Raw genomic sequence first — 12,214 nt, forward strand, 5'->3', positions numbered from 1 at the left:
TGAGAGCAAGCAAACTTAACCCTCTGCCAGGGCACAAATTTAGAGGGCAAAAAATTTAAAAACGCCACACCAGCAGCCATGCTTCCCAGTGAGAAGGGTTGGAATTCTCTGCCCCTCAACACTTCCCCAGCAGGTTCACAAAGGTAACTGGGATCGAAGCTGTGCCCTCGGAACCAAGAGAGCCAGCCTCCCTTCAGGGTGAGAAGCCACTGCCACAGTTATACCCCTGGGTGCCTCCTGTGCCCCAGAGAATGGCCATAGCTGTAAATGTGTGTTTGGCTGCAGCACAGGGCCAGGCTGAAGCTTGGCAGCCTCATCAGACCCCACAGCTGCAGCCATTCCCTGCCAGGGCCCTTACCTGGCCTAGCCCGGCCTGAGCAGCCCAGACTGGCCTCAAGGGATCGGCTTCACTTGCCCACTGTGCCCACAGGCAAGGCCCAAGGGCTCGCAAGAGGTTTTCTCCAAGCACTGCAAAACCTCAGCCAAGAGTGTCCCCTTTGCTGTGCTGAGAAGAGTAAAAAATCCTCTCAATTAAACCCTACTGCACACCTCATGTGGGAACCCTGCACACTTCAGGAGAGAGCTGAAATTTGCCCTGCGTGCCTCATGAGGTGCAGGCCCAGGTGATGCCACTGAAGGAAATGTGCCCTCAGCCCAGGGACGCTCAGCTTGGACTCCCCCAGCCCCTTAGGGCCCAGCCACTGGTCACAGCAGCCCCTGCCTGGCTCCTGCCTGCCCACACCGTGGTCAGCCCCGGCTTGTTGTGTCATTCCCCTCTGGCTGTCAGCTCGGGGAGTGCCCACTCCTCCCCCGTACCCCACTCCGGGGGGAGCGCCAGAGGTTGAGGCTTTTTTCCTCTGTCCTTCCCCGCTCCCTGCCGGGGCCCAGGTTTATCGTTGTTACTGGAGTTTCCTTTTTCCAGACCCCTCTGTTTGAGTCCTTGCCGCCGGGGGCCGTGCCGACCGCCCTCCCCCTCTGCCCCGCCGCGGGGATGCAGCGGGGAGCCTGAGGGGACGGAGAGAAAGCGCCGCTGTCATTTCCAGCAGTCGGGGCCGCTCCGTGTTTCTCCGGCCCCAGCCCAGGAACGTGCGGGGGACTCAGCCTTTTGGTCTCCCGAGGATAGTGAAGTGTTCTCGCCGGTGGTCCCCGGGGCATTTCCGTCTCCTGTGTCCCATCTAAAGGAGGTCGGGTGACTGTCCCCCGCCCCGCTCTCCCCGAATACCCAAGTCCCCTCCTGTGAGTTTACTCCTACACCTTTGTAGGCATTCGAAGGAGTCTGTGTCTGTTATTTCTTATCTTAGCGTGTTTAACATTGATTTGTAAAAAGTTTTTAAGTTTGCTAGCTGTGAAAAATAATTGGTTCTTTCTGAAACTCGCACCCTCCAAAGAAGTCCTGTTAAAATAATCAGCCCAGACCCCCAAACCTTTGCCTCTTCCTGGCGTTCCCTTTGCAAGAATACATTGTGAAATATAACCCAGAAGAGTCCCCCTTATGGCTTCTGTTATAAATTGTCGTGACAAAATAGAAGGGACAATTTATATAATAATTAATGAAAGCCAATTTTTATTAATTCAGCAAGCAGTAAAGCAAGCAAAAACCCAGCTGGGGGCGAGCTGGAGGACACTTCCTCTTAAGTGTCCTGCACATGGCGCGCGCCTTGGCTGAGGAGGTTCCCTTTTTTATACAGTCCCTGCATCTGTGTCTTCCTGGATCGCATCAGCACCTGCGCCTCCTGTTGCTAGGGGGTCTTCTTCTGCCTCTTGGTGGTCGTGGGTAAGCAATTGTCCTTAATAAGGAGATGTTCTACTTCCCCTTTGTACAGCTGGAAAACATTTTGCAGCTCCAGCTCTGCAGTTTCAGCTTCTTGCCTTCACAGCCGCATATGTGGTCATTGTGGTTAGGCGTTTCTGCAATGTTAGCGTTTTTAAAACAACCTTAGCAATCATGTTTTAGTAATAATATTTAATTTGATTAACAAATAATAAAAATTTATTACAGCTTCTTTACTTGGTCTATAGACTTGTGCTCAGAGGGAATTGGACTGCTCAAATCCTGATCTAAACCCAGACAGCAGCTCTGGCCAAGATCCTTCCTGGCAGTGGGCCGGAGAGAGAAGAAAACCTGTATTTGAGCTAGCTGGAAAACTCTGGCTTGAGTCACCGGCTGCTCCTGGACATGGAGCTCAGCCGGGGCTGGTGCCGTGTGGGCTTTGCTGGTGGTACCAGCCAGACACTGGGGTAACAGTTTCAACTCTTTATTTGAACACAAAACATGGGATAATATTTGAACACAAAACATGGGCCAATATTTGAACACAAAACATGGGCCAATATTTGAACACAAAACATGGGCCAATATTTAAACACAAAACATGGGCCAAGGCCTGATCTGGTGGACAGGGGCTGCCCACCTTCAGTCCTGGCCAGGGTGCAGGGCCAGGGGGCTCAGGGGCAGAGGGTCTCGCTTTGGAGGTTTGGGTTTTATGACGCCCTCAAAACGGGGCTGCACCCGCAGCAAAGCAGATGGGGACAGAGCTGAAGCGCAGGGGTAACAGGTCAAGTGCTCGCTGACTAAAGTCTTTGTCAGGTCTTCTGAAGGTGCAGAGGTGCTCCTGAGCAGAGAGGAGGCGGCTGAGGCCCCATCTGCTCCTGGCACAAAGGGCACCTCCTGCACACTAGGGAGCGGATCCAGGGGGGTCTGGGGCATAGGGTTTAGCTTTGAGGGTATGGGTTTTGGGACACCCTCAAAACGGGGCTGCAGTTGCAGCACAGCAGATGGGGACAGATTTAAAGACCGGGGATGACAAGTCAGCTTCTCGCTGAGTGGAGTCTTTGGCTGGTCTTCTGAAGGTGCAGATGTGCTCCTGTGGAGAGAGAAGGTGGCTGTGGCCCCCAGCTGCCGCTGGCACACAGAGACCCTCCTGCACAGCAGGGCCCAGAGCGGCCAAGGCTCCCCAGCACGGCTGCAGCTGCTGGCACAGCTTGGCCCAGCTGGAGAGCTGCCCCTCAAGGCCCCGGCGAGCAGGGGATGGCTCTGGGCAGGGTCCCTGGCCAGGAGCAGGCCCCAGAGCACCTCTGCCTTTCAAGGGCAATCTCGTTCCTGCTCTTCCTCCTGCCCACCTTGCTTTGCCTCTGCCTGCTGCTCCTGGGGCTGCTCTTGGCCAGGCAGCCTCAGTGGCAGCCAGCACTGGCTGCAGCCCAAGTGGGCTCCCCAGGACAAGGCCCAGCAATTAGGAGGCCAATAAAAGGGCTGAGCAGCAGCAGAACCCTCAGCAAAGTTATTTGGGCAACGAAGGACTATCCACTAGTCCACAGCAGCCTCACTGGGAATGTTTACTATGAGCAACCTTTCAAGAAGCTGTTTGACGTAGAGATCAGCAAAACACTCACCCTTTTCTGTTCCAACAATACCAGATTCCAGCACAGCACATCATCAGAAAAAGGGCTCCAGCAACCAAAATGGCCATTAGCTTAATCAAACCATGTGTTCCCAGGCTGAAAATTCTTCTCATGCTTTCCCAGATATTCTGAGCATGAGTTGTGGTGCCGGCTGTGGGAGCAATGGGCAGCGTGAGTCCATGCTGTGCTCCTCTGCTGAGCTGGCAGCACAGTGGATATGGCAGGACGTTCTCTATTTGCCCCAGAGCTGGGGCCTGCAGGCACCTTGCCACCCCATTTTGCACAGGACATCTCAATACCCAAACCCCTGAGCTTGCATGGTATAATTCCTCTTCGCTGTGCTGGTCTTCTTCAGAAAATGCTTGTCAAAGATATGGATAAGGATCAGGAACAAGCCCATGCTTTTGAAACTGCTCTGGGGCCCTCCTTCTTCCAAACACCCCCTACAACTGATCTAGCCCGAGACTGAAAAATTGCAGGGGATCTCAGGGTGTGCATGGCCTGTGGTGCACTTGGGACTCCCTGCCAGCTGATGCCAAATGCCTTCCTGCAGAGGCTGGGGAGAAGCTGCAGCCAGGCCAGGCTGGGAAACAGCCCTGCAGGCTGTGAAAGCAGCAGAGGGGAAGTGAGGCTGCCATGGATCCCTTCCTGTTGTGTTGGGCACAGTGTGTCCAGATATGCAGAGAAAGCCCCTGGCTGCTGAGTGTCAGGAGAAGGATGGACTCACCTTGTCCTCCCTGCACTTCTTTCTTTGTTGGTCTCAGGAAATCATTTGACAATACAGACTTTTTGGTTCCATTATCTTGGGTCTTTCTTTTTGGAGGACCTTAACACAAAGTATTTCAATTTCCCAGGAATGGATCCCCCAAAACCAGTGCTCAGTCTGTGGGTTCAGCAGGGACACACCACTTACCCCTGCGATGGGAGCCGGGCTTGGGTGCAGTAACCACCTCAAGATCTGGGGAAGTGCTCCCTGCAGACACACCTGTAACTAAACAGCCACAGAAGCTTCTCTCATCTCTGCTGATCTGCACAGGCAGCTCTGAGCTGCAGGAGAGGTGAGGGGATCACGCAGGCCGAGGGCACACACATGCACAGCTCTGTCCTGGCACCTGCAGCGATGCTGCCCTGACCGAGCTCTGGGCTCTGAGCTGGCCGCTCTCCCTGGGGGAAAGGCCTTGACCTACCCTCACCACCTCCCTGAGGCTCAGTCCTGGGTATGGGTTGAGAAGCTGCATCACCTTCACCAAGCGGCTTGGCTGCAAAGAAAGGCAGGACAGAACATCTCTTGTGGCTCTATAGGAGATTCTCAGGCTCCCTGGGGCCAGCAAAGGAGCCACACAAGGCACAGCCCCAGGGCACAGCCCTGGGCCTGGCCCCTTCCCTGTCTGCTCCTCTCCGTGGCTGCACAGAGCACACAGAAAGAGACACTGGTATTGCACATGGGAAGAAGATTGACAGCTAAACGCTCCTTCCTCCCACTGACAGCAATCCTGTGGGATCCCTCCAGGCTGCAGGAGGCAGTGGGGCAAGATTTCCAGAATCCATCACCCCTGAGATTATGTTAAGGGAAATGGCACATGGCTGAGCTCTTGCCACCTTGACATTGATTATTCTGTAAGTAAAAAGGGAATTGAGAACTTGCCTCCAATATCCTCCAAGAATTTCAAGCCATTTTCCACCAGGGCTTCCACATAATCCATATCACGATCCCAATCTACAACGGAGCACGTATGAGAACTCTTTTCAGTCCATTCTGGGATCCCCTTCTGCCTTAGGGGACTGGGCACTACAAGGGGTTTGGGTAAGGCCATGGGAGCTATGTGTCAATGGACATGGCCAAAGCTGCAGAGGGGCCTGGGGAGCTCTGGGCTGGCTGCTGGTCACTCTCCACCCTTTTGCCATGCCCTGTGCAACTTCCGTGGAGAGGAAAGTGGGGCAGCCGGGGGCTCCTGGGAGCTCTCTCCCATCCCAAAGAGAAAACCCTCCCTAAAGCCCTGGGGAAAACAACAGCAGGTAGTGCCACAAATATCCCTTCCCCGCTCCATCCCTCCTGCCCTCCCTCTGCTGGGACAGCTCCCCCAGCCAAAGGGGACGAAGCCAGGCCCTCTCAGGATACAGTGGAGCCTTGACCTCTCCCTCTGAATTTTCCCCACCATGGGCACCCCTTTGCAGCCACTGCCAGGTTTCAGGATGTGTCTCTCATGAAGGGACCTCAGCAGGACCGCTCAGTAGCCAAGTGCCCTGAGCCTGCTGGGGATAATTCCTCTGGGCTGTGCCGGTTTTGTCCAGGCTGTGCCTGCACTGCCAAGCAGCAGAGATGGCAGCTGAAGCCTCAGCAGGGCTCAGGCCCAGAGGCACAGCAATTACCTCCTGGGACTGTGCCTGGCATGGCCTCCCTTCCTGCAGCAGAGGCTGCCAGTGAACCACTGTTTCCTCCAGGAAACACCGCCTTCAGCACAGCCTCTTCATGCACTTCTGCAGAAAGGAAGAGGCAGAGCTGGATCAGATGGAAACATTCCCCACTGGGGAGGTGGCATCTTCAGAAGGCAATGCTTGTCAAAGGCACAGTTAAGGATCAGGAAAATGTCCAGGCTGTAGGGGCTGGGCCAAAGCATTCCCTCCTGCAAACAGCTGCCCCTCCTTATCTACCCCAAGATCAGAAAATTGCAGGGGATCTCAGGGTGTGCATGGCCTGTGCTGCAGTTTGGGCTCCCTGTCAGCTGATGCCAAATGCCTTCCTGCAGAGGCTGGGGAGAAGCTGCAGCCAGGCCAGGCTGGGAAACAGCCCTGCAGGCCATGAAAGCAGCAGCAGGGCAGCGAGGCTGCCATGGATCCCTTCCTGTTGTGTTGGGCACAGCGTGTCCAGATATGCAGAGAAAGCCCCCGGCTGCTGAGTGTCAGGAGAAGGCTGAGGGACATGGACCCACCTTGTGCTCCCTGCTTGAATTCCTTCAGCATTTTCCACATGACTTCAAATCGCTCCTGGGATTTCTTCTCTGAGGTGTATTTGGTCTTTTCTGTTGGAGGAACTTAAGAAGAAATATTTCAGCCTCCCAGGAATGGATCCCAGAAAAGCAGTGCTCAGGCTGTGGGGTCAGCAAGGACACACTACTCACCCCTGTGATGGGAGTCAGGCTTGTGTGCAGCATCCAGCCCAGGAGCTGGGGAAATCCTGTCTGCAGACACACCTGTAACTAAAACAGCCACAGAAGCTTCTGTCACGTGGTCCCTGCCAGGTTGTTAATGAATATTCCTTATTATATATATGATAATATATATAATGAATATACCTGCAGGTGGCCCAGAGGGCTTTAAATCTTCATATCTCAAGGCTAATGGAGGAGCCTTCCCAGCAACCAAATCTAGAAGTAAACCAAGATGAGAATCATTCCCATGGTGTGCCAGGGCTGGCTGTGGCCCTGGGCTCTCAGCAGGGCTCCCACTCCCTGCTCCTGTGCCTTGGGCCTCTGGGCACTCAGGACCAGCTCCGGGAGCAGCTGCAGAGGGAGTGATGTTGGTGCATGAGTCCCATTTCCCAAGGGCTGGGAACGAGCTCCAGAGGCCTCGGAGCTGAGGCACCTCCAGCTTTGGCTGCCGCCACACTGTGCAAGGGCCGGCCCTGGGGGGAGAGCTGCTGGCACACAGCCCCACCGAGGGCTGAGCCCAGCACAGCAATTACCTCCTGTGTCTGGGACCGTACTCATGTGTGCCATCCCATTCCTTCCTGCAGCAGAGGCTGCCGACGAGTGACCGCTGCCTGCAGGAAATGCTGCCTTCCACAGAACCTGTATGTCCATGTCTTGAGAAAGAAGGGAGACAGCTGGATCATATGGAACTGTTCCCCATTTGGGTGGTGGCATCTTCAGGAGCCAGTATTTATCAGTGACAGGGACCAGGAAAGTGCCCAGGTTATTTGGCCTGGGCCAGGGCCCTCCCTCCTCCAAACAGCTGCCCTTTCTGATCTGCTCAGAGACTGGGGAATTGCAGGGGATCTCAGGGTGTGCACGGCCTGTGCTGCAGTTTGGGCTCCCTGTCAGCTGATGCCAAATGCCTTCCTGTGGAGGCTGGGGAGAAGCTGCAGCCAGGCTAGCTTTCATGAGCCTTGCAGAGCATGAAAGCAGCAGGGGGCCGTGCAGGGCACAACGTGTCCTGATGGGTAGAGAAAGCCCCTGGCTGCTGAGTCTCAGGAGGAGGCTTAGGGGGACATGAACCCACCAGGCCCTTTCTGCAGTTCCTCCACAATTTGTTTCTGGATGTTGTTTGATTCCTTCTCTCCTGTACGTTTGTCTTTGTCACTCGGAGGACCTCAACAGAAAACATTTCCATTTCCCAGTGGTTCCCACAAAACCAGTGCTCATCCTGTGGGGTCAGCAGGGACACACTACTCACCCCTGCGATGGAAGTGGGGCTTCTGCACACCAATCAGCAAAGGAGCTGGGAAAGTCCTCCCTGCAGACACACCTGTAACTCAACAGCCACAGAAGCTTCTGTCACCTGGTCCCTGACAGGCTGTCAATGATTATTCCTCCATGGGACACTGAGAACATACCTGCAGGAGGCCCAGTGAGCTTCAAAACTTTATATAGCCAAGCTAATGGAGAAGCTTTGCCAGCAACCTTATCTGGAAGGGAGCACAGATGAGAACCTTTTTCAGAGTGTGCTGAGATATCCTTCAGCCTTAGGGAACTGGGCACTGCAATGGGGCTGGGTAAGGCCGTGGGAGCCAGGTGTCAGTGGACATGGCCAAAGCTGCAGAGGGGCCAGGGGAGCTGTGGGCTGCCTCCTGGTCACTCTCAACACCCTTTCCATGCTCTGTGAAACATCCCTGAAGGGCAGGCACTGCCAAGCAGCAGAGATGGCAGTTCAAGCCTCAGCAGGGCTCAGGCCCAGAGGCACAGCAATTACCTCCTGGGACTGTGCCTGGCATGGCCTCCCTTCCTGCAGCAGAGGCTGCCAGTGAACCACTGCTTCCTTCGGGAATTGTTTCCTGCTGCACAGGCTCTCGTTTCATTCCTGGAGAATGGAAGAGGGACAGCTGGATCAGATGGGGCTGTTCCTCATTGTGGAGGTGCCATTTTCAGGAGGCAACATTTGTGAAAGGCATGGATAAGGATCAGCAAACACCCAGGATTTCAGGATTGTCCCAGGTTGGTCCCTTCTCCAGACAGCCCCTAGACCTGATCTAGCCGGAGACTGAGAAATTGCAGGGGATTTCAGGGTGTGCATGGCCTGTGCTGCAGTTTGTGCTCCCTGTCAGCCAGTGCCAAATGCCTTCCTGCAGAGGCTGGGGAGAAGCTGCAGCCAGGCCAGGCTGGGAGACAGCCCTGCAGGCCGTGAAAGCAGCAGCAGGGCAGTGAGGCTGCCATGGATCTCTTCCTGCTGTGCCGGGCACGGCGTGTCCAGATGTTCAGAGAAAGCCCCCGGCTGCTGAGTCTCAGGAGAAGGCTGAGGGACATGGACCCACCTTGTGCTCCCCCCTGCATTTCCTTCAGCATTTGCCGTATATGTTCAGATCGTTTCAAGGTTTTCTTTTCTGCTGTGTCCTGGGTCTTCTCTCTTGGAAGACCTTAGAACAGAATATTTCCATTTTACTGGAATGGATCCCACAAAACCAGTGCTCAGCCATTGAGGTCAGCAGGGGCACACCACTCACCCCTGCGATGGGAGCCGAGCTTGGGTGCAGTAACCAGGTCAGGAGCTAGGGAAGTCCTCCCTGCAGACACACCTGTAACTCAACAGCCACAGAAGCTTCTGTCACCTGGTCCCTGACAGGTTGTCAATGATTATTCCTCCATGGGACACTGAGAACATACCTGCAGGAGGCCTAGTGGGCTTCACAACATTATGAAGCCAAGCTAATGGAGAAGCCTTGCCAGAAACCTTATCTGGAAGAGAGCACAGATGAGAACCTTTTGCTGGGTGTTCTGGGATCCCCTTCAGCCTTAGGGAACTGGGCATTGCAATGGGGCTGGGTAAGGCTGTGAGAGCCAGGTGTCAATGGACAAGGCCAAAGCTGCAGAAGGGCCAGGGGAGCTGTGTGCTGCCTCCTGGTCAGTCTCAACACCCTTTCCATGCTCTGTGAAACATCCCTGAAGGGCAGGCACTGCCAAGCAGCAGAGATGGCAGTTCAAGCCTCAGCAGGGCTCAGGCCCAGAGGCACAGCAATTACCTCCTGGGACTGTGCCTGGCATGGCCTCCCTTCCTGCAGCAGAGGCTGGCACAGAATCAGTGATTCCTTCAGGGAATGTTTCCTGCTGCACAGGCTCTCGTTTCATTCCTGGAGAATGGAAGAGGGACAGCTGGATCAGATGGGGCTGTTCCTCATTGCGGAGGTGCCATCTTCAGGAGGCAATATTTGTGAAAGGCATGGATAAGGATCAGCAAACACCCAGGATTTCAGGATTATCCCCGGTTGGTCCCTTCACCAAACAGCCCCAAGACCTGATCTAGCTGGAGACTGAGAAATTGCAGGGGATTTCAGGGTGTGCATTGCCTGTGGTGCAGTTTGGGCTCCCTGTCAGCCAGTGCCAAATGCCTTCCTGCAGAGGCTGGGGAGAAGCTGCAGCCAGGCCAGGCTGGGAAACAGCCCTGCAGGCCATGAAAGCAGCAGGGGGCAGTGAGGCTGCCATGGATCCCTTCCTGCTGTGCCGGGCACAGCGTGTCCAGGTGTGCAGAGAAAGCCCCTGGCTCCTGAGTGTCGTTCCGATTGGGAACAGCTAGAAAGAACGACACTGGACTCTCAAGGGAGTCTCAACAGGAGAATTCTTTAGTTTATTGTTTCAGCCCTGTCTTATAGACAGATACGTGGAAAGTACAGAAAAGAAACTCTTATTGGCTAGCAAAGTGCTACATCACCATCATTGGTCAGTGGCACACAACCCCTCTGACTCCCTCCTGCAAGGGAAAACAAGAGACTGCAAAACAACACCTGCAAGGCTGTTTAGTGTCCCTGAGAATTGTTTTAATTCCTTCTCATATTTTTCCCAGGATACTTTCTCAGGCAGCCTGAGGAGCCATGCAGCCTGCAATTTGTACAGGCACTGTGGTTCAGATTTAGCATCCATACCTGAGTGTCAGGAGAAAGCTGAGGGACATGGACCCACCTTGTGCTCCCTGCTGCATTTCCTTCAGCATTTGCCGTATTTGTTCAGATCGTTTCAGGGTTTTCTTTTCTGCTGTATCTTGGGTCTTCTCTCTTGGAAGACCTTAGAACAGAATATTTCCATTTCCCAGGATTGGATCCCCCAAAACCAGTGCTCAGTCTGTGGGGTCAGCCATGACACACCACTTACCCTGGGAGCTGGGCTTGTGTGCAGTAACCATCCCAGGAGCTGGCAAAGTCCTCCCTGCAGACACACCTGTAACTAAACAGCCACAGAAGCTTCTCTCATCTCTGCTGATCTGCACAGGCAGCTCTGAGCTGCAGGAGAGGTGAGGGGATCACGCAGGCCGAGGGCACACACGTGCACGGCTCTGTCCTGGCACCTGCAGCGATGCGGCCCTGGCCAAGCTCTGGGCTCTGAGCTGGCAGCTCTCTCGGGGGAAAGGCCTTGACATACCCTCACCGTCTCCCACAGCCTCAGTATTTGGTGTTAGATGAGAAGCTACATTGTCTTCACCAAGAGGCTTGGCTGCAATGAAAGGCAGGACAAAACAGCTCCCATGGCTCTATAGGAGATCCTCAGGTTCCCTGGGGCCAGCAAAGGAGCCACACAAGGCACAGCCCTGTGGCACAGCCCTGGGCCTGGCCCCTTCCCTCTCTGCTCTTCTCCGTGGCTGCACAGAGCACACGGAAGGAGACACTGCACTAGGGAATTGCACGGGACATGGCATTGCACATGGGAAGAAGATTGACAGCTAAATGCTCCTTCCTCCCACTGACAGTGATCCTGTGGGATCACTCAGGGCTCCAGTGGGACAAGGTTTCCAAATGCATCACCCATGAGATTATGTTAAGGGAAATGGCACATGGCTGAGCTCTTGACACCTTGACACTGATTATTCTGTCAGGAAAGATGTATTGAGAACTTGCCTCCAACATCCTCCAAGAATTTCAAGCCATCATTCATTACTTCCAGGTAATCCATGTGATGATTCCAATCTAGATTGGAGTACAGATCAGAACCATGTCCATGGTGCATTCTGGGATCCCCTTCTGCCTTAGGGGACTGGGCACTGCAAGGGGTTTGGGGTAGGCCGTGGCAGACAGATGTCAATGGACATGGCCAAAGCTGCAGAGAGACCTGGGGAGCTCTGGGCTGGCTCTGGTCACTCTCAACACCCTCTTTCCATGCCCTGTGCAACATCCCTGGAGGGGTGACAGGACTAGCCTGGGGCCCCTGGGGACTCTCTCCCTCCCACAGAGGAAACCCTCCCTTATGCTTTGGGGAAAACCATCCCCAATGCTTCCCAGAGAGAAGGAAGTGCTGTCCTGAGAAAGGGGAACCAGGCCGCCTGCTCACCTGCTCCCTGTGCTCGCCAGGGAGCAGCCTGGGCAGCCCTGTCAGGCAGGGCCACTGCCAGGAGGAGCAGGAGGAAGAGGCGCAGAGCAAAGGCCATGGTGCCTTGCCCACTGCCAGTCCTCCAACTCTTGCTGCCACCACTGTCCTCACAACGCTGTCCCAGTGTCAGCACTGCTGCCGTAGCCGCCGATGCTGCTGCAACAGTCGTAAAGGACTGACTGCTCCGTCCTTGTGGTGCTGTGCAACCACGGGGCTCTGCAACCTCTCTGACCTCAGAGCCTGCCGTGACCTCAACCTGTGTAACCCCAGAGCCTGCTGTGACCTCACAGCCTTGGCTGTACCCGTTGAGT

At 54.9% G+C, this 12,214-nt stretch overlaps 1 protein-coding gene across 17 annotated transcripts in view; it reads right to left on the minus strand.

Moving 5' to 3' along the window:
* Window positions 1-1,541: 1,541 nt before the first annotated feature.
* Window positions 1,542-12,214, minus strand: part of LOC111942221 (uncharacterized) — a 101,125-nt gene continuing 90,452 nt past the window's right edge. Inside the window, exons 1-24 of one of the 17 annotated variants that reach the window (XM_086846446.1) lie at window positions 11,865-12,132; window positions 11,435-11,503; window positions 10,888-11,033; window positions 10,695-10,766; window positions 10,506-10,607; window positions 9,572-9,679; window positions 9,216-9,287; window positions 9,056-9,127; window positions 8,867-8,968; window positions 8,308-8,415; window positions 7,952-8,023; window positions 7,792-7,863; window positions 7,618-7,707; window positions 7,082-7,201; window positions 6,693-6,764; window positions 6,519-6,596; window positions 6,330-6,431; window positions 5,770-5,877; window positions 5,045-5,116; window positions 4,587-4,658; window positions 4,313-4,390; window positions 4,127-4,225; window positions 3,391-3,550; window positions 1,542-2,864 (exon numbers count right to left, since the gene is read on the minus strand). In XM_086846446.1, the coding sequence (XP_086702572.1) occupies window positions 2,414-2,864; window positions 3,391-3,550; window positions 4,127-4,225; window positions 4,313-4,390; window positions 4,587-4,658; window positions 5,045-5,116; window positions 5,770-5,877; window positions 6,330-6,431; window positions 6,519-6,596; window positions 6,693-6,764; window positions 7,082-7,201; window positions 7,618-7,707; window positions 7,792-7,863; window positions 7,952-8,023; window positions 8,308-8,415; window positions 8,867-8,968; window positions 9,056-9,127; window positions 9,216-9,287; window positions 9,572-9,679; window positions 10,506-10,607; window positions 10,695-10,725 (2,241 nt within the window). In that variant the 5' untranslated portion in view covers window positions 10,726-10,766; window positions 10,888-11,033; window positions 11,435-11,503; window positions 11,865-12,132 and the 3' untranslated portion in view covers window positions 1,542-2,413. Of the gene's footprint in view, window positions 2,865-3,390; window positions 3,551-4,126; window positions 4,226-4,312; window positions 4,391-4,586; window positions 4,659-5,044; window positions 5,117-5,769; window positions 5,878-6,329; window positions 6,432-6,518; window positions 6,597-6,692; window positions 6,765-7,081; window positions 7,202-7,617; window positions 7,708-7,791; window positions 7,864-7,951; window positions 8,024-8,307; window positions 8,416-8,866; window positions 8,969-9,055; window positions 9,128-9,215; window positions 9,288-9,571; window positions 9,680-10,505; window positions 10,608-10,694; window positions 10,767-10,887; window positions 11,034-11,434; window positions 11,504-11,864; window positions 12,133-12,214 lie in introns of those variants that run through there. The other 16 variants (XM_086846442.1, XM_086846448.1, XM_086846444.1 and 13 more) reach the window with 16 other exon arrangements.

This window comes from Cyanistes caeruleus, chromosome 11 (genome assembly GCF_971803275.1).
Source record: "Cyanistes caeruleus chromosome 11, bCyaCae1.hap1.1, whole genome shotgun sequence".
In the NCBI taxonomy this organism is placed as follows: domain Eukaryota; kingdom Metazoa; phylum Chordata; class Aves; order Passeriformes; family Paridae; genus Cyanistes; species Cyanistes caeruleus.